General features: G+C 42.8%; 4 protein-coding genes across 4 annotated transcripts; all 4 read left to right on the plus strand.

Annotated features, from left to right (window-relative positions):
- Positions 1-714: 714 nt before the first annotated feature.
- On the plus strand, positions 715-6,480 carry PCDHB8 (protocadherin beta 8). The gene has a single exon (XM_053222164.1). It carries the CDS (start codon positions 1,338-1,340, stop codon positions 3,732-3,734), a length of 2,397 nt encoding a protein of 798 aa, XP_053078139.1. The 5' UTR covers positions 715-1,337; the 3' UTR covers positions 3,735-6,480.
- Positions 6,481-6,707: 227 nt separating this feature from the next.
- On the plus strand, positions 6,708-12,365 carry PCDHB16 (protocadherin beta 16). The gene has a single exon (XM_053222181.1). It carries the CDS (start codon positions 9,050-9,052, stop codon positions 11,435-11,437), a length of 2,388 nt encoding a protein of 795 aa, XP_053078156.1. The 5' UTR covers positions 6,708-9,049; the 3' UTR covers positions 11,438-12,365.
- A 135-nt stretch (positions 12,366-12,500) lies between these two features.
- LOC128315496 (protocadherin beta-10-like) lies at positions 12,501-21,939 on the plus strand. Its single transcript, XM_053222166.1, has 2 exons — positions 12,501-15,838; positions 21,818-21,939. Exons 1-2 carry the CDS (start codon positions 13,586-13,588, stop codon positions 21,839-21,841), a joined length of 2,277 nt encoding a protein of 758 aa, XP_053078141.1. The 5' UTR covers positions 12,501-13,585; the 3' UTR covers positions 21,842-21,939.
- Positions 21,940-22,409: 470 nt separating this feature from the next.
- LOC128315497 (protocadherin beta-11) lies at positions 22,410-24,963 on the plus strand. The gene has a single exon (XM_053222167.1). The coding sequence runs from the start codon at positions 22,417-22,419 to the stop codon at positions 24,808-24,810; it is 2,394 nt and encodes a 797-aa protein (XP_053078142.1). The 5' UTR covers positions 22,410-22,416; the 3' UTR covers positions 24,811-24,963.
- Positions 24,964-26,015: the final 1,052 nt, after the last annotated feature.

Here is a 26,015-nt window from a genome sequence, read left to right on the forward strand (position 1 = left end):
TACCTGGAGATTCATCATACAGTTCTTCCTTATGGGGTTTGAAATTTTTCATAATAAAAAGTTTTTACAATTGACACTGTAAGAAGGGAAGTTAATGAAATTAGGACATCCATCTGAGATGTGGAATCACCACTGCAGTTACAGATTATATCTCTCTTAGATAAACTCTCCAGCCTTTCCTTGTTTCATCATTTGATATGATAATTTCTGAGTAATCCTGCTCATACATTCTTCTACCACATGAATCTTGGGTGTTTTCAAGTCATGGCAATGGACTCATGTAAACTCTGCTACCTGATGGCATCAAATTACATGCTTAGTGTGTGTGTGTGTGTGTGTGTGTGTGTGTGTGTGTGTGTGTGTAAAGTTAATCTCTCTGTGTCTCAGTATCTTCATCTGTAAAGTGAGGAAACTCAAGGCGGCCCTATGAGGTATACACTATTAGTATCTCCACCCTACAAGTGAGAAAACTGGGAGAGGTTAAATAATTTGTCCAAGTTTCATAGCTAGCAGTTTCCATAGTTCTTGGCAATAAAAATATGTAACTCTGAAAGTTTTCTATATGACTCCAATTGTGTGTGTGTATGTATATGTATGTGTGTGTATATATATATACATAATACATATACTATATACTATATATATATGAGTTTAATTTTGAGAGAGAGCACAAGCAGGATAGGGGCAGAGAGAGGCGGGGGCAGAGCATCTGAAGCAGGCTCTGTGCTGACAGCAGTAAGCTGAAAGTGGGGCTCTAACTCACAAACCACAAGATCATGACTTGAAGTCAGACGCTCAACCAATGAGCCACTCAGGCACCCCTCCAGTTGTATATTTTAATTGTATATGTTTTCTTCTTAGCCAGGCTGTTACATAAATATTTTCTTTTTGCTCCAAATTCACTTAGCGTTATTGAAAGTAGAAAGTCCTTACTAGAGTTATTTCTCTTTTTTGGCTCTCAGACAGTTGTCTGCACCGTAAAGTCCAAGGATAGTAAAGGTAAGACAGTATAGTACATACAGGCAAGAGTTGGGAATACTGCATCATTTTTCATCCCAGAAAATGTAAGATCCTATGAGGACGCCTGGTGGCGCTGCAGGATAAGACGGTACAGACCAGCACCGCAGCTGCAGCACCATTAACAGGCAAAACTAAGCAACAGAACCTGGAAGGCCACGGGAAGCTTGGATGCCACTGGAGGAGGACTGGGTTCTTTGATAAGGACCACTCACTGGAATATTTCTGAGGTATCCTGTGACAGAGCCACAGTCTCGGATACTGAAGTCGTTACAGTTCAGCAGAACCACCCTGGAGGGAGGCTTTACCAGACAAGAACAATGGAGGCCAGTGGGAAGTTCATTTGCAGACAAAGGCAAGTCGTTTTATTCTTTGTCCTCTTGGGCTTATCTCAGGCGGGTATGGAACCTAGGCGCTATTCTGTGGTGGAGGAAACCGAGGGTAGCTCCTTTGTAACCAATTTAGCAAAGGATCTAGGTCTCGGTCAGAGGGAACTCTCCAAGCGTGGGGCAAGGGTTATTTCCAAAGGGAACAAACTACATTTGAAGCTGGATCAGGAGACTGGAGATTTGTTGCTAAATGAGAAACTGGACCGGGAGGAATTGTGCGGTCACACAGACCCCTGTGTGCTGCGTTTCCAGGTGTTGCTAGAAAATCCCTTACAGTTTTTTCAAGCTGAGCTACAAGTAATAGACATAAATGACCATTCCCCAGTATTCGTAGACAGAGATATGTTGCTAAAAATATCAGAGAGCAGTCCACCTGGAACTACATTTCCACTGAAGAACGCTCAGGATGTGGACGTAGGCCGAAATAATATTGAGACCTATATAATCAGTCCCAACTCTTATTTTCGCGTCCTCACCCGCAAGAGCAGTGATGGCAGCAGATATCCTGAGTTGGTGCTGGATAAAGCGCTAGATCGAGAGCAGGAACCTGAGCTCAGGTTAACCCTTACAGCTCAGGATGGCGGCTCTCCACCCAGGTCTGGCATCGCTCAGATCAACATTGAAGTCGTGGACATCAATGATAACGCCCCTGAATTTGAGCAGTCTCTCTATAGGGTGAAAATTCCTGAGGACAGTCCGATAGGCTTCCTGATTGTCACAGTCTCTGCTACGGATGCAGACATAGGAGTCAACGGAGAGATTTCCTATTCACTTTTCCAGGCTTCTGAAGAGATTTGCAAAACCTTTGAAATCAATTCCATGACGGGAGAAATTCGACTTAAAAACCAACTTGATTTTGAAAGAATACAGTTCTATGAAGTCAATATTGAGGCCAGAGATTCTGGCAGCTTTTCTGGAAAATGCACCGTCCTGACTCAAGTCTTGGATGTGAACGACAATGCCCCAGAAATCACCATGTCTGCATTTACTAGACACATACCTGAGAACTCGCCTGAGGCTATGGTTGCAGTTCTCAGTGTTTCAGATCTTGATTCGGAAGAAAATGGGAAAATAAATTGCACAATTCAGGACGATCTACCCTTTCTCCTGAAATCTTCCTTAGAAAATTTTTACACCCTGGTAACAGAGAGACCCCTGGACAGAGAGAGCCAGGCCGAGTACAACATCACCATCACCGTCACCGACTTGGGGACCCCCAGGCTGAAAACGCAGCACAGCATAACCGTGACGGTCTCCGACGTCAACGACAACGCCCCCGCCTTCAGCCAAACCACCTACACCCTGCGCGTCCGCGAAAACAACAGCCCCGCCCTGCACATCGGCAGCGTGAGCGCCACGGACAGGGACTCGGGCGCCAACGCCCAGGTCACCTACTCGCTGCTGCCGCCCGCGGACCCGCAGCTGCCCCTGGCCTCCCTGGTGTCCATCAACGCGGACAACGGGCAGCTGTTCGCGCTCAGGTCCCTGGATTACGAGGCGCTGCAGGCGTTCGAGTTCGGCGTGCGCGCGGCCGACCGCGGCTCGCCCGCGCTCAGCAGCCAGGCGCGGGTGCGCGTGCTGGTGCTGGACGACAACGACAACGCGCCCTTCGTGCTGTACCCGCCGCAGAACGGCTCTGCGCCCTGCACCGAGCTGGTGCCCAGGGCGGCCGAGGCGGGCTACCTGGTGACCAAGGTGGTGGCGGTGGACGGCGACTCGGGCCAGAACGCCTGGCTGTCGTACCAGCTGCTCAAGGCCACGGAGCCCGGGCTGTTCGGCGTGTGGGCGCACAACGGCGAGGTGCGCACGGCCCGGCTGCTGAGCGAGCGCGACGCCGTCAAGCACAGGCTGGTGGTGCTGGTCAGGGACAATGGCGAGCCGCCGCGCTCGGCCAGCGTCACGCTGCACGTGCTGCTGGTGGACGGCTTCTCGCAGCCCTACCTGCCGCTCCCGGAGGTGGCGGCGGCCGAGGCGCGGGCCGACCCGCTCATCGTCTACTTGGTCGTCGCCTTGGCGTCCGTGTCGTCGCTCTTCCTGTTCTCGGTGCTGGTGTTCGTGACGGTGCGGCTGTGCAGGCGGAGCCGGGCGGCGTCTGCGGGTCGCTGCTCGGGGCCCGAGGGCCACTTTCCGGGCCACCTGGTGGACGTCAGCGGCACGGGGACGCTGTCCCAGAGCTACCAGTATGAGGTGTGTCTGCGGGGAGGTTCGGGGACCAGTGAGTTCAAGTTCCTCAAGCCAAATGTGCCCAATTTCCAGGGCCACTCCCCTGGGCCAGAAATAGAAGAAAACGCCAACTTTAGGAATGACTTTGGTTTTAGTATTCAGTGATTGTATTGTTTTTCATATTCCAGATATTTAAAATTGGTAAGTTCAAGATATAGCTTTCCTGGCAACCCGTTACGACTTTTTAAATCACACTAAACTTGCCTGCAAAATACTTTATATTACCCCTTTGTTATAAAGAATAGTGTTTTTTTCATCACTATGAGATGATTGGTCTTAAATTTTGCCCTCAAAACACTGGTGAGGTCGTTAGTTGTACAAATTGTTGCTGTGGAATAGTTTAGGAATGGATTAGGATGGGGCACCTGGGTAGCCCGGGTGAGCATCCCAACTTCCCCTCCAGTCATGATCTCACTGCTCCAGAGTTGGAGCCCAGAATAGGGCTGGATGCTGTGGGAGCCCCATTCGGATCCTCTGTCTCCTTCTCTTTCTCCCCCTCCCCCTCAAAAAGGAATAAACATTTTTTAAATAGAGCTTGAAAAAAGAAATGGATTAGGAAAAAATAGTGGAAAGTTAATTTTATACAGTCAATTGTATTCCCTTTTCTTGTTTTAAATCATTAGATAAATAAAAGCAGTAATACACTAACACGTGAAGTATGCCTGGTGGAGAAGGAAATAACTGGTACAGTGAGAATCTGGCTTTTGCTTTATTCTGCTCTCATAGCTCTTTTTTAATTTACTTAGAGAGAGGATGTGTGCACACATGCATGCGAAGGAGGGGCAGAGAGAGGGCAGAAAAGAGAGAATCCCAAGCAGACTCTGCGCATTCAGGGAAGCTGCTCTCATAGCTCTTAACTCTGATACTGTTTTCTCTTAAATGTTATACTAACTGTGCTTCCTTTCATTCATATAGTAGTGTTAATTTTAATATAATTATTTTAATTGCTTTCTATTAAGTTTCATTGCTGTTAACTGGAGGAAAAATAGCTACATTGTGTTCATCCAGTGACATAAGATAGCATAGTAGTGAAATGGACTTTTTCTATTTGAGAAACGTTGAGCATGGATGACAGTAAATGCAGTGGCCACCAAATAACCATTTATTTTTTCTTCCTTAGTAACATCACAAATTACATGTAGAGCATTAGCAAGTTTAGTAAAAAAAAAAAATACTTTTTCCCTCCTTGGCAGCTGGAATGGAGCATTTCACTAGGTTATTGCCAATGGAATGTATATACAGATGTTGTAGGAGGTTTCCAAGAAGGCTATTTAAAGGGAGAGGTACCTTTTTGTTCTTCTCTAACTGCTTCTTATGGCTTGGAATGTGTAAGTAATAGCTGAAACACAATTAGCCATGTTGGACCATAGAACAACACTAAGGATGGAAATAATGTACAAAGACAGTCAGTGTAGAATAAACTTAAAAGAAATGAGGGTCCCTGGTAACTATGGAGTCATCATATCACCCCTGGAGTGCCTACTTCTGAATTTCTTTTTTTACTTGAGAGAGAAAAGAACTTCTATCTCATTTCAGCACCATCATTTTAGTTTTTGTGCTACCTCCAGTGGAATCCAATCCTAAGGCTTTAACAGTAAGATTTTTTAAAACTAAAATGTTATGTAAGACAGTAAAATGCACAGATCTTAAGTGTATAGTTTGATATAACTGATCTTTTAAAGCTCCTATTCATGATTTCTAATTTAGTTCAAAGTAGGGTACAGAAAAAAAAAATAGACTAGAATGCTTTACATTCATTATCTTTTTAGTCCTCTGCCAAATTCTAAGGTCTGAATAAGGGACTTAGAAAAAATGTATGTAATAAAGTGAACTTTAACTTTCTAAGTTACACATGAGAAAACTGAAGCTTAGAAAGGTTAGTAACTTGCTAGCAATTATAAAGTAATAAAAGGAGAAATTTGAATATCTGTCTGTTTTAACTGAATACTCCAGTTCTTAATCCATGTGTTATAATGGCAGGCATTAACTGGTAGCATTGTCTTCCTAACTAAGGAAAGTGAAATCCATCTATTCCATAAACTGAACCTTATGTAGAAATGTAGCTTTTGGTCTACAGTTTGTACTTGTTTCTTTACTATAGACTAAAATACTACTCTGGACCAGTAGATCCAAAGTTCTTATAGAAGCACTGACCTACTATCTGGGTGAGACACCACAGTTAATCTTCACTGGGAGTAATACAGCCTGATCATTTTCCTGTACCGTCTCAACATATCACATTCATTATTGCAGTAATGAATGCCCTGAATAAGGAATAAAGTTACCTTATGGTTATGTTTCTTGAGTTTCTTGTACTTAGCCCTTCAGTCTGTTTTCTGTCAGTCCTAATATAAAATTTTTATTTTCCTTAGAAAGTTGAAATTCACTTTATTATTTACATTTTTTCTAAGTCCCTTATGCAGATTAAATACACTGTATTTATTTTAGCACACTATTATTTGAAAGCAATTGATATTCTAGTATTAATTTTATTTTTTAAAGCTTATTTTTTTATTTTGAGAGAGGGAGAAGGAGCATGGGAGAGGGGCAGAGGGAGAGAGAGAGAGGGAGGCAGAGGATCGGAAACAGGCTCTGTGCTGACAGCAGAGAGCCAGATGGGGGTCTTGAACTCATGATTGCAAGATCATGACCTGAGCTGAAGTCAGATGCTTAACCAACTGAGCCACCCAGGTGCCCCTCATATTCTAGCATTAATTTTAAATGAAATAACTAATTTCAGAGAAGTATAGGCAATGATGTGGAAGAATTTTTTTCACTGAATAATTTAGAGATTCTGGAAATTTAGTAGGAACAAAACTGATAGGCTCCAGCTATGTTCTCTTAAAATTAACCACATCTTTGGCAACTCCACAAAAAAATTATGCTGCAAAAAATTTAGAGAGTAATAAATGACTTTATTCTGAAAGGATGGCTTACTGGAGCTGAATCAGACATCTTCCAGCAATTGCTGTGGGAAACTATTCTTGTAGAGTGATAAATTGTTGTTGACTCAGCTGTGAGGTGCATGAATATCCATACTTGTGTAATGTATTTTTTTCCATTGTTGCTATTAGTTGCTTAAAACAAAAAAAATGTATTACCTTATAGCTTTTTAGGTCTCATGTCTGGTATAGGTATCACTGGGATAAATCAAAGTGTTGGCAGGAGTGCATGTCTTTCTGGTGGCTCTAGAGGAGAATCTGTTTCTTTGTCTTTTGCAACTTCTAGATGCTGCCTACATTACTTGACTCATGTCACCTTTCATCCATTGTCAAAACCAAATATTGTATCTCTTAAACAGATTATTCCATAATCACATCTCCTTTTGACCATTCCCAACAAAAATTTTCCCACCCAGATAATCCAGGATAATCTTCCCTTCATAAGATCTTCAATTTAATTATATCTATAAACCTTTTGCCATGTAAGATACATATTTACAGATTTGGGGAATTAGGATGTCTTTGGGTGGGTAGCCATTATTCTATCTACCACAGATTGGCTGCTTGGAAGAAAATCATGCAGTCTAGCAATACCACTGGTAGCCAATGGAAAGCACATAAAGGTCTTTATAACGGGAATTTAGGCCTCATTGATTAGATGCTTTAATCCCAGACAAGGTATTTAACAAACTTCTAAGAATTACCAAGAAAAACACTGAATTGATAAAGATATGAAGCTTACTGCAATTCAATTCAAATTATAGAAATGGAAAGCCTGAACAAATAAATACAAATCTGAAAGGGACTTGTATCTAAGATATACAAAGAACGCTTGCAACTCAATTATGAAAAGATAAATAATCCAGTTTAAAATGGACAAAGATCTGAATAGATGGTTTTCTAAGGAAGATATGCAAATGGACAATAAGCACATGAAAAGATGTCCAACATCATTAGTCATCAGAGAAATGCAAATTAAAATCATGTGATACAACTTCATACCCACTAGAGTGGGTAGAATCAAAAAGTCAGATAACCAGTGTTGGAAGGATGTGGGAAAACTGGAATGCTGATACAAAGCTGGTGGGAATGTAAAATGGTGCAGCCACCTTGGAAAATATAGAGCTACCATATGACCTGGCAATTCTGCCAGAGAAATGAAAGTTTATGTCCACATGAACTCTTGTATATGAATGTTTGCAGCAGCAGGACTCTGAATAGTGAAAAGGTGGAAACAAACCAAATGTCTATCAACAGACGAATGGATAATCAAAATGTGATATATATCTATACAATGGAATATTATTCATCCATGAAAAGGAATGAAGTACTGATACATGCTACAACTTGAACCTTGAAAACATGCTCAGTGAAAGAAGACAGTCACAAAACTCCACATATTAAATTATCCTATTCATATGAAAGTCCAGAATAGGGAAATCTATAGAGATAGAAAGTAAATTAGTTATTGATTAGGGCTCAGCATGGGAGGGAGAGGGGATTAGGGTTGTTGCTAAAGGGTATGGATTTTGAGGGGTGATGAAAATGTTCTAAAATTGACTATGGTGATGGATGTACTACTCTGTGAATATACTATAATTCACTGAATTGTACACTTTAAATGAGTGATCTGTGTGGTATGTGAGTTATATGTCATTAAAGCTTTTTAAATATAACAAATTATTCTTGTTATATATATATTTTAAAAGAATCCAAAAGCATGGCAGGCCTAATCTTGAGATCTATGTATTTGGGAAATAATTTTTCAATAACTTGAAAATTGCAAAAACAGCTCTCAGTCTTCGGTGTTGTAAAGAAGAGGAAGTATGCAATTTAATAACGCATTGGTTAAATAATATCTTTAGAACTGTCACTAATTGCAATTTTGCAGTGTCCATTCATTTGTAATTCTGTAATGTGTACCATGAAAATGATCTACTTGTGAAACTGTTCCCATGGTAATTCAAAAACATTTTGCTCCTAAATGTACATTGTTTTCAGCTTAAATGTTAATTATTTTATTTAATCATTAACTCTCAACAGGTTTTAACAGTAACATAAGTGACAGTTTGATCTTTGTACTCCTCCTGTGCAACAACACAGAGCTCTATCTGAACACACACACATCACATGAAAATAGAGCTCATTGTTTTATATTACAGAACACATTTTACACAACTTATTGGGTACATTTAGGAGTATTTTGTGGAAAATATAAGACTCAGTGAGAACACATGGTGGCGCTGCAGGTTAAATGATGAAAAACAGAATTGCCTATGCAGCTCCAGTATCCAGCCAAACAATTTCACATTGCCTGGAAGCTAAAGTACGTTTTTCTTGGCCACAGCAAACGTGAATCTGAAATCTCTTTAAAACTATATTTAGTGGCATAGTTTTGATATCTGGACTGCAGGACCAGGCTACCAGGATCCTGGACATACACAAAGCTCCTGTAAACCAAATTTTCATGAAAGAGCAATGGAGATTGGCTGGATGTGCTATCTGAGACAAAGGCAAGTCCTAGTTTTCTTTGTTTTGCTGAGCATGTTTGGGGTGGGTGCCGAGTTAGGTCCCTATTCAGTAGTGGAAGAAATGGAGAAAGGCTCCTTTGTGGCAAATCTAGGAAAAGACCTGGGGTTGGGATTGACAGACATGTACAACCGCAGGGCTCGGATCATTTTTCAGGGGAACAAAGAGCATTTGCAGCTCAAGGTTCAGACTGGAGATTTGCTCATAAACGAGAAACTAGATCGAGAGGAGCTATGTGGTCCAGCTGACCCTTGCTTGTTATATTTCCAACTGTTAATGGAAAAGCCTTTAGAGATATTTCAGGCTGAACTGAGGGTGAAAGACATAAATGACAATTCTCCCGTGTTCACCGAAAGAGAAATGATTCTAAGAATACCTGAAAACAGTCCTCTAGGAATTGCATTCCCTCTGAGTAATGCTCTGGACTTGGATGTAGGAAGCAACAATGTTCAAAACTATAAAATCAGCCCCAACTCCCATTTCCGGGTTCTAACCCGCAAACTCAGTGACGGCAGAATATATCCTGAGCTGGTGTTGGAAGAAGAGCTGGACAGGGAGGAGGAGCCTGAAATCGTTTTAACCCTAACGGCGCTGGATGGCGGCTCTCCACCTCGGTATGGGACCGCTCAGGTGCGCATTGAAGTGGTGGACAGCAACGATAACGCCCCTGAGTTTGAGCAGCCCATCTACAAGGTGCAAATTCCTGAGAACAGCCAGGTAGGCTCCTTGGTTGTCACTGTCTCTGCCAGAGATTTAGACAGCGGAGTACATGGAAAAATAGCCTACACGCTCTTTCAGCCTTCAGAAGATATTAGCAAAACTTTGGAGGTGAATCCTGTAACAGGAGAAATTGAACTGAGAAAACAAGTAGATTTTGAAACAGTTCAATCTTATGAGGTGGACATCAAGGCCACAGATGGGGGAGGCCTTTCAGGAAAATGCACTCTTCTCCTACAGGTGGTGGATGTAAATGATAATCCCCCAGAAGTGACCATGTCTGCACTCACCAGCCCTATCCTGGAGAACTCACCTGAGATTGTAGTTGCTGTTTTCAGTGTTTCAGATCCTGACTCTGGGGATAACGGGAAGACTGTTTCCTCCATCCAGGATGACCTCCCTTTTCTTCTAAAACCTTCAGTCAAGAACTTTTACACCTTGGTAACCAAGAGAGCACTAGACAGAGAAGAAAGAGCCCAATACAACATCACCATCACCGTCACCGACTTGGGGACCCCCAGGCTGAAAACGCAGCACAACATAACCGTGACGGTCTCCGACGTCAACGACAACGCCCCCGCCTTCAGCCAAACCACCTACACCCTGCGCGTCCGCGAAAACAACAGCCCCGCCCTGCACATCGGCAGCGTGAGCGCCACGGACAGGGACTCGGGCGCCAACGCCCAGGTCACCTACTCGCTGCTGCCGCCCGCGGACCCGCAGCTGCCCCTGGCCTCCCTGGTGTCCATCAACGCGGACAACGGGCAGCTGTTCGCGCTCAGGTCCCTGGATTACGAGGCGCTGCAGGCGTTCGAGTTCGGCGTGCGCGCGGCCGACCGCGGCTCGCCCGCGCTCAGCAGCCAGGCGCGGGTGCGCGTGCTGGTGCTGGACGACAACGACAACGCGCCCTTCGTGCTGTACCCGCCGCAGAACGGCTCTGCGCCCTGCACCGAGCTGGTGCCCAGGGCGGCCGAGGCGGGCTACCTGGTGACCAAGGTGGTGGCGGTGGACGGCGACTCGGGCCAGAACGCCTGGCTGTCGTACCAGCTGCTCAAGGCCACGGAGCCCGGGCTGTTCGGCGTGTGGGCGCACAACGGCGAGGTGCGCACGGCCCGGCTGCTGAGCGAGCGCGACGCCGTCAAGCACAGGCTGGTGGTGCTGGTCAGGGACAATGGCGAGCCGCCGCGCTCGGCCAGCGTCACGCTGCACGTGCTGCTGGTGGACGGCTTCTCGCAGCCCTACCTGCCGCTCCCGGAGGTGGCGGCGGCCGAGGCGCGGGCCGACCCGCTCACCGTCTACTTGGTCGTCGCCTTGGCGTCCGTGTCGTCGCTCTTCCTGTTCTCGGTGCTGGTGTTCGTGGCGGTGCGGCTGTGCAGGCGGAGCCGGGCGGCGTCTGCGGGTCGCTGCTCGGGGCCTGAGGGCCACTTTCCGGGCCACCTGGTGGACGTCAGCGGCGCGGGGACGCTGTCCCAGAGCTACCAGTATGAGGTGTGTCTGCGGGGAGGTTCGGGGACCAGTGAGTTCAAGTTCCTCAAGCCCATTATCCCTAATCTGCAGTTTCAGAGCACAGGGAAGGAAGTGGAAGAAAATCCCCCCTTCCAGAATAATTTTGGGATTTAATTATTGCTAGGAACCTATTTAATAAAGGCATTAACTTCTAATTTTTTTCTTGACTAAATTGTTTATGCCTGCCACCACAAATAAGGTGTTGTTTAATTTTCTCTATTTGGTTCATCCTCAATTTCCAATCTTATACCTGTCTTCACAGGTTTCTTTACCCTCATATTTTAGTCCAGTGAAGTATTTTTCAGTAGAATCCCAGTAAGTGAAATAAGTTCTACTTTCAAAGATGATACCATTAACATTTTCTACTACTTTATGAATAAGTGTCTTTATTGGCTTTGTACTTATAATTTTCATTTTAGTTTTCTTTCCAGAGCTTCTTCAGTTATGAAAATAATGTGCATGTGATCTATGCATTTCCTATTTGGTAGTTCTTCTCCCTTTCAAAACTGGTATTTCTGTTGGTTTATCGACCTCAATTTTTATTATAGCGATTTTTAAAACTATTACTTTTTTAAAGTTGTTTTCCCGTTATTGGTATTTGCATCTTTAAAGTATTTACATTGTGTGATAAGATAAATAAATCCCTAATAAGTCTTATGTAAAATAAGAAGAAACACCTCTGTAAGATACTGAGTGTGTGTATATGTATTTAAGTTTGGAGACAAAAACAATGTTTAGGTGTTTTATAGCATCATGTAGAAATATTTAATCATTTGTTTTAAATCCTGTATGAAAAAAAACAGAGATTCCTGTTAAGTTTTTAATGGCTAACAAAGCAGTCCCATTCAGTTGGAAAAAAACTGTAGAAATCGTCAGAAGTTTATATGGTATAGATTCTTCGTTTAGCAGTTAGAGTTTTTGGCAGTATCTAGCCCTTTCCCTCTACAATGTCCTTCAGTTTAATCTGTATCTCTTGCTTATTAGAGGAAAAACAGAGTTATTTCTGGATATTAGGCCTTTGAATAAAATTCTCTATGAGGTAGATGTTATCATGCTTTTCTTACTGTCGGTAGTGTTTGGATAGGCATTATGCTGGTCTATTCTTTCCCTCCCTTTTATTTGGTACAGAGAAATTAGATCCCACCAGATTTTAATTAAGAGGGACTTTAAAGACCAGTCCCTTCTTTAATTTTGTAAGTAATTTTAAAGCTAATATAAGAAAAACAAAGACATATGAAAAAAAGAAACAAGTTGATAAGAATGAGTTTAAGTGAAAGAATACAATTTTCAAATGGTATGGATTTAAGGCACGGAAGGTCGTTTCATATCCTAGTAAGTAGACCTTATTTATCCATTCCTTAATATAGCAAGCATTGAGTGTCTGATTTGTGAATTTAAGATGATTAAGGCATCCTTCCATCCTTACATAGGGACAGGTTGACTTGAATAAGGGACAAATTGGCATGAAACAGGAAGCAGTAATATGTACAGAGCAATTATACAAGTTTCTATGGGAGCACAGAGGAGGGAAAGCCTAAACCCTTCCCTCTGGATGATTATATTTAGGCAATATGATTAGATTTTAAGGAAATTGTTGAAGAATGTGTGAAACAAGTTTCTTTTTTCAGTTTGGTCAATGTTTTTGGAAAAGTAAAATCTGTTATTTTGGTCCCAGAGGTCACCACTGTTTTCCACTTTGGTTCATGACATTGCATGGGAGTAGTTTCAGGAGTGAAAGGCCTACTACAGAACTAAATGTAGCACAATGAGGTGGACAGAGTTAACTGCTAGAAACATTTTCCAAGTTTTGAATTTTTAACTTTTCCCATGAATCAGTGAAAAATCTCAACAATGTGAGCAGTACTCTATCTCAACATTACTTTCTACCAAACAAAAGAAAAGAAAAATGAAATACTTAAATGAGCCACTAAAGAAAAAAATTGAAAATACACACACAAATTGGGTAGAGCCATTTGAGTCTGTTGGAGGCCACGCGGTGGCGCTGCAGGCTAAAAAGACAAAAAAAAAAAAAAAAAAAAAAAAAAAATCGACCATGAACTGAGAATGCTGCGGAAAGCATTAACAAAAAGGATCAAGGCAGATGAGCTGGGAGAAAACCTGTACTGGCCCAAGATTGGAAAAGGAAAAAAACCCAGACTCCTGCTACAAATGGCATAGGTCTGGGGGTTGCAACTGCTGGTTCTGTATGCTGGGAGCTGTGATTGTGACCAACATTGACAAAAGACGTGTTCTGAAAAAGCAATGGAGGCTGGAATGTTGTGCTGCCCAAGACAAAGGCAAGTCCTATTTCTCTTTATGTTTGGGGGAGTATCCTTAGCAGGTTCTGGGTTTGGACAATATTCTGTGACAGAGGAAACAGAGAGAGGATCATTTGTGGTTAATCTGGCAAAGGATCTGGGGCTAGGGGACCAGGAATTGGTTTCAAGGGGAGCCCGGGTGGTCTCTGATAACAAACAACACTTGCTCCTGGATCCTCATTCTGGAGATTTGCTCACAAATGAGAAACTGGACCGGGAAAAGCTGTGTGGCCTCACAGAGCCCTGTTTGCTGTATTTCCAAATTTTAATGGATAACCCCTTTCAGATTTACCGGGCTGAGCTGAGGGTCAGGGACATAAATGATCATTCACCAATGTTTCGGGACAAAGAGACGGTCTTAAAAATATTAGAAAATACAGCTGAAGGGACAGCATTTCGACTAGAAAGAGCAGAGGATTCAGATGGAGGACTTAATGGTATACAAAGCTACATCATCAACCCGAACCCTTTTTTCCATATTAAAATTAGTGACAGTGATGAAGGCATGATATATCCAGAACTAGTATTGGATAAGGCACTGGACCGGGAGAAGCAGCACGAACTCAGTTTAACACTCACGGCACTGGATGGTGGGTCTCCACCCAGGTCTGGGACCACCACAATACGAATTGTGATCCTGGACATCAACGATAATGCTCCCCAGTTTTCTCAGACAATGTATGAGACCCAGGCCCCAGAAAACAGTCCAGTAGGGTCCCTTATTGCAAAAGTCTCTGCAGGAGATATAGATTCTGGAGTCAATGCAGACATATCCTATTCATTTTTTGATGCTTCTGAAGATATTCGAGAAACCTTTCAAATCAATCCTTTTTCTGGAGAAATTGTCCTCATAGTGTTGCTTGATTATGAGCTAGTAAAGTCTTACAAAATAAATATACAGGCAATGGATGGAGGGGGTCTTACTGCAACATGTACCGTTTTGGTGGAAGTATTAGATATCAATGACAATCCCCCTGAACTGATCATGTCATCACTTTCCAACCATGTCGCTGAGAACTCTCCTGAGACGGTACTGGCTGTTTTTAGAATTAAAGACAGAGACTCTGGAGAAAATGGAAAAATGCACTGCTACATTCAAGATAATCTGCCATTCCTTCTGAAACCCTCTGTGGAAAATTTTTACATCCTCATGACAGAAGGAGGGCTGGACAGGGAAAGTCAAGCCGAGTACAACATCACCATCACCGTCACCGACTTGGGGACCCCCAGGCTGAAAACGCAGCACAACATAACCGTGACGGTCTCCGACGTCAACGACAACGCCCCCGCCTTCAGCCAAACCACCTACACCCTGCGCGTCCACGAAAACAACAGCCCCGCCCTGCACATCGGCAGCGTGAGCGCCACGGACAGGGACTCGGGCGCCAACGCCCAGGTCACCTACTCGCTGCTGCCGCCCGCGGACCCGCAGCTGCCCCTGGCCTCCCTGGTGTCCATCAACGCGGACAACGGGCAGCTGTTCGCGCTCAGGTCCCTGGATTACGAGGCGCTGCAGGCGTTCGAGTTCGGCGTGCGCGCGGCCGACCGCGGCTCGCCCGCGCTCAGCAGCCAGGCGCGGGTGCGCGTGCTGGTGCTGGACGACAACGACAACGCGCCCTTCGTGCTGTACCCGCCGCAGAACGGCTCTGCGCCCTGCACCGAGCTGGTGCCCAGGGCGGCCGAGGCGGGCTACCTGGTGACCAAGGTGGTGGCGGTGGACGGCGACTCGGGCCAGAACGCCTGGCTGTCGTACCAGCTGCTCAAGGCCACGGAGCCCGGGCTGTTCGGCGTGTGGGCGCACAACGGCGAGGTGCGCACGGCCCGGCTGCTGAGCGAGCGCGACGCCGTCAAGCACAGGCTGGTGGTGCTGGTCAGGGACAATGGCGAGCCGCCGCGCTCGGCCAGCGTCACGCTGCACGTGCTGCTGGTGGACGGCTTCTCGCAGCCCTACCTGCCGCTCCCGGAGGTGGCGGCGGCCGAGGCGCGGGCCGACCCGCTCACCGTCTACTTGGTCGTCGCCTTGGCGTCCGTGTCGTCGCTCTTCCTGTTCTCGGTGCTGGTGTTCGTGGCGGTGCGGCTGTGCAGGCGGAGCCGGGCGGCGTCTGCGGGTCGCTGCTCGGGGCCTGAGGGCCACTTTCCGGGCCACCTGGTGGACGTCAGCGGCGCGGGGACGCTGTCCCAGAGCTACCAGTATGAGGTGTGTCTGCGGGGAGGTTCGGGGACCAGTGAGTTCAAGTTCCTCAAGCCCATTATCCCCAATATCCAGGCACAGGACTCTGGGGGGCATAGCGAAGAAAATCCCACCTTTCGAAATAGCTTTGGATTTAACTTACAGTAAAAATTCTTTTTTATATTTTCACGCACTTTTAAGTGGTGTACAATCATATCAATATCAGTTTAGTTTTAAAATTCCTAGTTATTTTACAATTTTAAGCCTAATTTTAAGTACTGTATATCTATGATTTACAATGTCATTTCATCCTTTTTTGCATTTAATCAATAGGTAGCTTTAATTAGCACCCATTTGTAAATAATAGTTCAAGGTTTAATCATTTCAAAATGTACAAGGATGTAGTTATTCTTACCTAGAAAATCGAAATTTGTCTTTTCCTTTTAGTATATTTCATAGACTAATCTCTGTCCTCATCACCTTGTACTTCCTTCATGTCAGCAGACATCCCTCCACTTCTGATCTTCTCTAACATTCTGTTTAATCATGTGAAAAAAAATCATGTCATCTAGCATTTTAAAGATATTTCTCTCTTACTCTGCTCGTGAGAAAATGAGAGAGATCATTTTGTGAGTGATATGGGACTACAGTCATATCTTGTAGTCATATTATTATTCCATTTCCTTTAAATACACTACTCTTACTATTTTCTGGTGTTCACTTTTGCTGACATATGTTAAAAAATAGGTCGTGTCTCTTAATGGCAACAAAATGTAATAACCTGCATGAAAATAAATAAAAGCATTTTGAAAATTTGTGAAGAATATTTGTGGACTGTTGGAAAAGTACTCACTTTTCATTTCATTTTATAAATATATTTTAGTTGTTATGAAATTTTTAAATCACGATGAACTAAAAATCACAAAGAAAAACAATAAATTCTTCAATGTCTGGCCCCTCTTATGGAGTAGTTTCTCTAGAATTGATCATCTTTTGAAGTAATATGTTTATGCCACTGTATCTTAACAGTTTTATACTTTAATCACTCCTTCATATGACAAAAGACGATTTCACTTCCTTCCTTTCCAACTAATACACATACAACATTGCATGTGCCCTTTCTCCTGTTCTCCCAATAGAGCTGTCATTTTTTTAGGTTAAACTAGTAGTTTTTATGTATATTGCAAAAATTACTTCAAAATACACATTAGTGTAATGATTACATTTCTTTTCTTGAAAAACTTAATTCCTAGAGTTGATCCTTGTTTTTACTTGCATCATTTTCTATTTACTATTATTGATTTTTCACATTAAGTCTCATTTCAATAACAATAATTCTCTTAAATATTAAAAAATGCCAGATACCTATCAATTTATTTTAGATCTTTCACCCAGAACCTTTTGTATCTCTGATTCATTAACATTGGTTGTTCTTTTTTTTTATTTTTAGTTTTTATTTAAATTCTGGTTAGTTAACATACAGAGTAAATATTAGTTTCAGATGTAAAATTTAATGATTCAGTGTTTCCATCCAACACCCAGTGCTCATTGGTACAAGTGCCCTTCTTAATCCTCATCACTTATTTCACCCATCCCCCACCCATCTCCCCTCTGGTAACCATTGGTTTGTTCTCTATAGTTAAGAGTTTGTTTTTTGTTTTTTTTCTCCTATGATCATTTGTTTTCTTAAATTCCACTTACAAGTGAAATCATATGGTATTTGTCTTTCTCTGACTTATTTCGCTTAGCGTAATACTCTTTAGCTCCATCCATGTGGTTGCAAGTGACAAGATTCCACTCTTTTTATGGCTGAGTAATATTCCATTCCATATATACATACACACATACATCTTACTTTATCCATTCATCAGTCAGTGGACACTTGGGCTCTTTCCATAATTAAGCTATTGTTGATAATGCTGCTATAAATATGAGACTGCATGTATCCCTTCAAATTAGTATTTGTGTATTCATTGGATAAATACCCACTAGTGCAATTGTTGGATCATAAGGTGGTTCTATTTTTAACTTTTTTAGAAACTTCCACACTGTTTTCTAGAGTGTCTGCACCAGTGTACATTCCCACCAACAGTGTAAGATGGTTCTCTTTTCCCTGTGTCTTCACCAACACCTGTTGTTTGTCTTGTTAATTTTAGCCATTCTGGCTGGTATGAGGTGATATTTCACAGTACTTTTGATTTATGTTTCCCCAATGATGAATGATGGTGAGCGTCTTTTCAGGTGTCTGTTGTCCATCTGAATGTCTTCTTTGGAAAAATATCTATTCAGTCTTCTGCCCCTTTTTAAACTGTTTTTTTTTTTGGGGGGGGTTGAGTTGTATAAGTTCTTTATATATTTTGGATACTAACCCTTTATCAGATATGTCATTTGCAAATATCTTCTCCCATCACTTAGGTTGCCTTTTAGTTTTGTTAATTTTTTCCAACATTGGTTGTTCTAATGGTTGTCGCCCTAGAACTTTTTCCTTTATTACTTTCTTGTGTTGGTCCCCTTTTACAGGATCCAATATATTCTTTTTTATTAGTGTATTCCTTACTTAACTAACACACATCTCTCACTAGTTTCATAAAAATGATTCAGAAGAGGTGAAAGTTTTTGAAAATTTGCTTAGTAAAGCACTCTTGTTTTTCTTTTGAGTGGTACTTTGGGTGTAAAATTCTAAGTTGAAAATAATTTTCCCTCACATTTTGAAAGCAGTGTTCTTTTTACTGATTGCAATTAGAGTTCCTGTTCAGAATACTGAGTCCCTTCTAATTCTGATCTCTTTTAATGTCACCACTAGTTTTTCATTCTGGAAGAATCGGAAACTTTTTCTTCATATTCTGAAAATACTCTATTATCACTTATCTATTTATCTGGTCACAGGGGTGTACTCTATTAACATTTAAACTCTCACTTCCAGTTCTGAGAAATTTTCCTGTTATGCTTTTGATAATAAGTTCTCCCTTGAATTTTCTACATTCTCACTTTATCCAGAATTTCGTTAGTTAAATAGTGGATCTTCTAGATTGATACTCTAAGACACTAAATTTTTTCCTTATTTTCTCTGTCTGTTGCTCTACTTTTTTGGACAATTTATTTTATAATCCAACCTTTATATTTAAGTTTTTCTTTTTGGCTGACTATATTTTTAATAGCTCTTTTGGTTCTCTGAGTGTTTTGCATAGGATCCTTTTGTAGATATGTAAATGTATTATCTTCTCTCATCTATAATTAATTTATTCCTTTAAAATACATTATATACAAAATGCATTATGCAGTAGAAACCGTTACATCCATTATTAAAATGAGAGTGAGTTACAGGGAAGTTAAGAACTTATCCAAGGTTATATAGTTAGTAAGGGGGACTTAAGTCATAATCTATTCTCAATCTTATAGTAAGAACACATACTTCATGAAGTTACTGTTAATATTAAATGAATAAAAGCATATGTGTCACTTAGAACAATGGATATCACAGAGCAAATTTTCAGTAAGTGTTAGCTCTTATGAGATTTTACTACTCTGGGGATATTAGACATTTTTAAAGACTTTCTTCTGTTTTCTCTATTATGTCTATTTCCTCTTGTTTTTGTTTTTGTTTTTGGAGATGGTGGTTTGACCTTGCTATGTCATGTCATAGGTATTTCTTCAAATTTCTTGTGGTCCTGGGCTATCTTTTCATTATTAAGAATGATATTCTCAGGGGCGCCTGGGTGGCTCAGTAGGTTAATCATCGAACTCTTCTTGATTTTGGCTCAGGTCATGATCTCACATGGTTCATGAGTTCAAACCCCCCATCAGGCTCTGTGCTGACAGTGTGGAACCTGCTTGGGATTCTCTTTCTCCCCTCTCTCTTTGTCCCTACCCCATTTGTGCTCTTTCTATCTCAAAATAAATAAATAAACTTTAAAGAAGGATGATGCTCTCATATTTAAGAGTGATGAGAGGGGCTCCTGTGTCACTCAGATGGCTTAGCCTCTGACTCTCAATTTTGGCTTAGGTTATGATCTCACGGTTGTGGGACTGAGCCCATCCCAGCATCAGTGAAAGAGAGAAAGAGAGACAGAGACAGAGAGACAAAGGAAGGAAGGAAGGAAGGAAGGAAGGAAGGAAGGAAGGAAGGAAGGAAGGAAGGAAGGAAGGAAGGAAGGAAAGAAGGAAAGAAGGAAGAAAGGAAAGGAAAGGAAAGGAAGGAAGGAAGTTTGGATGGAAGGACGAAGAGATACCATCCTCTCAGCTCTTTGTGAGTGCGTGAGGCCTGTTGATGGTAGGACTTCACTCTAATGTAACCATGCTAGGATAAGACTATTATCTTGGGAGACCCTTCCAAATATTAGTATGTGTAAATGGTTTTTTATAAGATTTTTTTAATTTTTAAGTAATCTCCACATCTCATGTGGGACTTGAACTCACAGCCCAGAGACCAAGAGTTGTATGCTTTACTGACTGAGCCAGCTAGGCGCCGCATTATGTGTAAATCTTTATCTAAGCTTTTCATATTCTCCAGGTTAGAATTCTACAATATCTGCTGTGTGAAGGAAAGTTAGACAGGAGATCAGGTATATACCCTGTGTGCTACAATTGGAGAGTATTGCATGATAAGGGTGATCTGGAAATTTCATCATTCAGGATGCAAAGTTTTGCTTCACCTCCCTATTTTTAGTTTCACGCTTCAACTTTTACTCAGCTTTGCCTAAGGTCTCCGAAACTAGGGGTCATCCCATTTAATTTCTCCAAAGAAGTAACTTCCCATTCTCTGCCTCTGAGATACTTTCCTGTCTATATAGGCTGATGAAATGGTTGGACTATCCAACTTTCCTTTTTAGTTCTTAACTGACTTCAGCTTTCTTACACATGGTTCCTCTAAATCTTGTACCTAAATGGAATACTGTAGGACAAACCCACTAGTCTTGTATGAACATTTCCAATGCAGGCACTTAACATGTTTCTTAGAACTGCTAACTCAATTGCTCTTCTTTCAGCCTCTGTCATCAAAATTTTGGGTGTTCACTTGTGCATTCTTAGTCTTTATGTGTTCATACCACTTTTCCTCTTTTCTGTCATTTTAGTTAGTATTTTATGGGTTTTATGTTTGTTTATTTTTGAAAGAGAGTACAATTGGGGAAAGGGCGGGGGGGGGGACAGGATCTGAAGCAGGCTCTGCACCGACAGCAGAGATTTGAGGCTCAAACTCACAGAAATAGGATGCTTGACTGACTGAGCCACCCAGGAGCCCCTTAGTGAGTATTTTTAAAGGAGGGAGAATAACTAAGAGTAGTCAACCCACCTACTTTTCTATTTCTACCCTTGTAGTGGTCAATTTTTCAATAACGTATCTATCTTACATTTTTTAAATGTAATTTGAACTTAACATTTTTAGATGCAAATTTTTTAGATCCCTCCTTAATCCATTTTTGAGAGCATTTTTGAGATCATTGAATTTATAGCATCTATTCCAAACAATTTCCCTCCTTATGTAGCAACCTTTCACTTTGGCTAGGACTCAGACCACCCAAAGCTTCCGAGGTGGTCCCAGACAGTTAAAGCAAGGCCAAAGATGGGTCTTCAGATTCTGAGACTAAAATCTCCACGTTATAATTCTCTGCCTCATGAAATAATGATTGCTTCAATAGCAGGTATACGATCTTAATTAGTCTAATCAGAGTAAAACTAAGTTTTGCTCTATGACTGGGAATGGGAATCTCTTGTGGGGTGGAAAATGAAAGCAGGTGACCATAGTTGTAGGTGGAATAAATCTTGTGAACCTAAGGGAAGGTGGCTTTAGGAGTAAGCCTGCTTTAAACAAAACTAGCATGTTTGTGTACTTATTAAATACTTTGGTAAATTATGAGAAGCTGGAACTAAATTATGACTTTACATAATGCGTTCCACCCCAATATTTTACTTCATTTTCTCCCAGTTCACAGTTCACTGCTGTTAAGGAAATCTACAGAGATGCCTTCTTGTACTATAATAACTATCTATTTGTGTTCCATCTTACAGTTTATCCAATTTCATATCCTCTGAGAAGACTCTCAAAGTGACTCATGTATACTTTCCTTTGCATTACAACCGAAAGAAGGCCAAGTAATGATGCAGTCTTCTTTCAGGTTTTCAGTCCTCTCAGAAATACTACAAACTTCTGGGGGCCAGGAATCACATCTTGTTTTTAAAACAATACTAACAACATCAGAAACTGTAAAGAGTATAAAACAATTCTTATGGAAGATAGAATATATTTTTAATCACTACACACAATGAGTAAAACAACATTTGTTTCTAAAGGGACATTTATATTAGTGGAATTTAGGTAGCTTTCATCTAACTGAAAATCTGTGGAGACGCATGGTGGCGCTGCAGGATAACATCGCGCCGGGGGAAAAGAAACTGAATTGGATGATGTTCTGGACCCTGTTACCCAGTGCGCACAGAGCGTTGGGAAGACAAAAAGAACACACCTTCAAAGGGCGAACTACAAGCTATTCAACGGGGTTAAAATCCTTAGGCCTCCGAAGATTCGACGGACATTATCAGAGGCACATTTCCCAGAAGTGTGAAGGGTAGCTGAAGCGATTCTGCAGGAAGCTTTCAGGAAAGGAGCTATGGAGAACGGAAGAGCAGACACTCTGCAGATAAGGCAAGTCCTGCTTCTCTTTGTTTTGCTAGGAATATCTCAGGCGGGTTCCGAGTCTGGGCGCTTTTCTGTGGCAGAGGAAATGCAGAGTGGGAGCTTTGTAGGCAACTTGGCAAAGGACCTGGGAGTAGAAGTGGGTGAGCTGGTCTCAAGGGGGGCTCAGGTGGTCTCTAATGATAACAAAAACCGTTTGCAGCTGGACAAAAACACCGGGGATTTGCTCTTAAGCGAATCGCTAGACCGCGAGGAGCTCTGTGGCTCCACTGAGCCTTGTGTGCTGCATTTCCAGGTGTTAATGAAAAACCCTTTGCAGTTTTTACGCATTGAGCTCCAGGTCACGGACATAAATGACCACTCTCCCATATTCTTAGAAAAAGAAATGCTCCTAGAAATCCCAGAGAATAGTCCTGTTGGTGCTGTGTTCTTACTAGAAAGCGCGAAGGATTTAGATGTAGGAATCAATGCTCTGAAGAACTACATAATAAGCCCCAACTCTCATTTCCACATTAAAATGCGAGTCAATCCGGACAATAGGAAATACCCAGAGTTGGTTCTGGACAAGGCACTGGATTATGAAGAGCAGTCGGAGCTCAGTTTCATCCTTACTGCTCTGGATGGTGGGTCTCCACCTAGGTCTGGGACTGCAACTGTCCGGGTGGTGGTTGTGGACATTAATGACAACTCTCCCGAGTTTGAGCAACCATTTTATGAGGTGAAGATTCCAGAGAATAGCATATTAGGCTCACTCATTGTCACCGTCTCAGCTTGGGATTTAGACTCAGGAAAAAATGGAGAAATAGCATATTCTTTTTCCCATGCCTCAGAAGATATTCGCAAGACATTTGAAATTAATCAAAAGTCTGGAGAAGTCAGTTTAACAGCATCCATGGATTTTGAAACAATTGAATCATATTCAGTAATCATTCAAGCTACAGATGGGGGAGGTCTCTTTGGAAAATCAACAGTCAGAATTCAGGTGATGGATGTGAATGACAATGCTCCTGAAATAGCCATATCGTCAATTATCAGTCCAATCCCAGAAAATTCGCCTGAGACTGTGGTTATGGTTTTTAGCATCCGAGACAGAGACTCTGGGGACAATGGGAGGATGATTTGTTCTATCCCAGAAGACCTCCCTTTCATGCTAAAATCTTCAGTTGAGAATTATTACACTTTGGAAACGGAGAAAATGCTGGATAGAGAGAGCCAGGCCGAGTACAACATCACCATCACCGTCACCGACTTGGGGACCCCCAGGCTGAAAACGCAGCACAGCATAACCGTGACGGTCTCCGACGTCAACGACAACGCCCCCGCCTTCAGCCAAACCACCTACACCCTGCGCGTCCGCGAAAACAACAGCCCCGCCCTGCACATCGGCAGCGTGAGCGCCACGGACAGGGACTCGGGCGCCAACGCCCAGGTCACCTACTCGCTGCTGCCGCCCGCGGACCCGCAGCTGCCCCTGGCCTCCCTGGTGTCCATCAACGCGGACAACGGGCAGCTGTTCGCGCTCAGGTCCCTGGATTACGAGGCGCTGCAGGCGTTCGAGTTCGGCGTGCGCGCGGCCGACCGCGGCTCGCCCGCGCTCAGCAGCCAGGCGCGGGTGCGCGTGCTGGTGCTGGACGACAACGACAACGCGCCCTTCGTGCTGTACCCGCCGCAGAACGGCTCTGCGCCCTGCACCGAGCTGGTGCCCAGGGCGGCCGAGGCGGGCTACCTGGTGACCAAGGTGGTGGCGGTGGACGGCGACTCGGGCCAGAACGCCTGGCTGTCGTACCAGCTGCTCAAGGCCACGGAGCCCGGGCTGTTCGGCGTGTGGGCGCACAACGGCGAGGTGCGCACGGCCCGGCTGCTGAGCGAGCGCGACGCCGTCAAGCACAGGCTGGTGGTGCTGGTCAGGGACAATGGCGAGCCGCCGCGCTCGGCCAGCGTCACGCTGCACGTGCTGCTGGTGGACGGCTTCTCGCAGCCCTACCTGCCGCTCCCGGAGGTGGCGGCGGCCGAGGCGCGGGCCGACCCGCTCACCGTCTACTTGGTCGTCGCCTTGGCGTCCGTGTCGTCGCTCTTCCTGTTCTCGGTGCTGGTGTTCGTGGCGGTGCGGCTGTGCAGGCGGAGCCGGGCGGCGTCTGCGGGTCGCTGCTCGGGGCCTGAGGGCCACTTTCCGGGCCACCTGGTGGACGTCAGCGGCGCGGGGACGCTGTCGCAGAGCTACCAGTATGAGGTGTGTCTGCGGGGAGGATCTGGAACCAATGAATTCAAGTTCTTGAAGCCGATTATCCCGAACCTCCCACCCCAGTGCTCTGGGAAAGAAACGGAAGAAAATCCTACCTTCGGCAATAGCTTTGGGTTCAATATATAGTGACATAAGTAGCTTTTATATTCCACATATGACACTTTTTTGTTGCCCCTTCCAAATCAATGCTATTTCCCCTAATTTGTGTGTATTTTAAATTGTATTCAGTGTACATTTATACTGTCACAAATTCTACCCATTTTTACTTTTAAGAGAATGTTTATCTTTGTGATTGTAATGAGAAGGTAATTTATTTTGTAATCCAAGGCGTCTTAATGTGTAATGAGTTTGCGTCCTTAAGTTATAACACCAAATCACTTTTTGTCCATGACCCTCTCTCCAGTTGAATTTTGAACTTTCACCCACAATTATGCTTATGGTAAAATAAAGCAGACCATTTTCAGAGTATTTCAAGTGTGCAAGTATTTCTTCATTCTTTCTTGCATTTTTTTCTTGCGGTGTAGTAATGGTTACTATTCAGAAATGTAATTTTTGTTTCCTTAAATTCACTGCATTTATATTAACATTTAAAAATGTTTATTGCTGTTTAAAATACACCTGAAAAATCATGTCCTTAATAGAATTGTAAGTGTAATCACCTTGTTAGAAAGGGCCAGAGCCAAATTTTTAGCATCTCTTCTTCATGCATCCTGGAGAGTGATTGTGAAAGCATATCAATATTGTGGCTACCCAGAGAGTCTTGGAATATGAAGTTGTAATTTTCCAAATTTCTTGTTGATATTACAAAGCTATAATAGAATCCACTTGACTCCATCTGAATAATTATTTGTATAGCATAAAGTGGACTGTATGCTAATATTTATAATTTTTGCTTTCTGTATCCTCCCAGAATCTCACACACACACACACACACACACACACACACACACACTGGGCACCAATTTCTTTTTTTTTTAATTCATTTTTAAGTCCTCTCTACACCTAACGTGGGGCTTGAACTCATGACTCAAGATCAAGAGTTGCACACTTTACCGACTGAGCCAGCCAGTGCTCCTGGGTACTAATTTCTAAATGTAAAATGACGGCCAACAGAAAAGTTATGTTGTATATATTATGTAATATACAAATATAATAGAAAGAAATGTTTTGTAAATAATTATTAGATTTTTTATGAAGTCTGAAATTGCCCATATTATTCCATTCTCATTAATGTTCAAGCATGGTTATGATCCACTAAAGTGATTTCATGACCCTACTAATAATGGACTGTAATCCAAAGTGTGAAAACCACTTTTCTCAGAGATATATGT

This window comes from Acinonyx jubatus, chromosome A1, assembly GCF_027475565.1.
Source record: "Acinonyx jubatus isolate Ajub_Pintada_27869175 chromosome A1, VMU_Ajub_asm_v1.0, whole genome shotgun sequence".
Lineage (NCBI taxonomy): Eukaryota > Metazoa > Chordata > Mammalia > Carnivora > Felidae > Acinonyx > Acinonyx jubatus.

Coding starts and splice junctions, on each gene's coding strand:
- PCDHB16 (XM_053222181.1), top strand. CDS start 9,050: ATGGAGATTGGCTGGATGTGCTATCTGAGACAAAGGCAAGTCCTAGTT.
- LOC128315497 (XM_053222167.1), top strand. CDS start 22,417: ATGGAGAACGGAAGAGCAGACACTCTGCAGATAAGGCAAGTCCTGCTT.
- PCDHB8 (XM_053222164.1), top strand. CDS start 1,338: ATGGAGGCCAGTGGGAAGTTCATTTGCAGACAAAGGCAAGTCGTTTTA.
- LOC128315496 (XM_053222166.1), top strand. CDS start 13,586: ATGGAGGCTGGAATGTTGTGCTGCCCAAGACAAAGGCAAGTCCTATTT. Junction 15,839..21,817: donor CCCAGAGCTACCAGTATGAG/GTGTGTCTGCGG, acceptor TCCATCTTACAG/TTTATCCAATTTCATATCCT.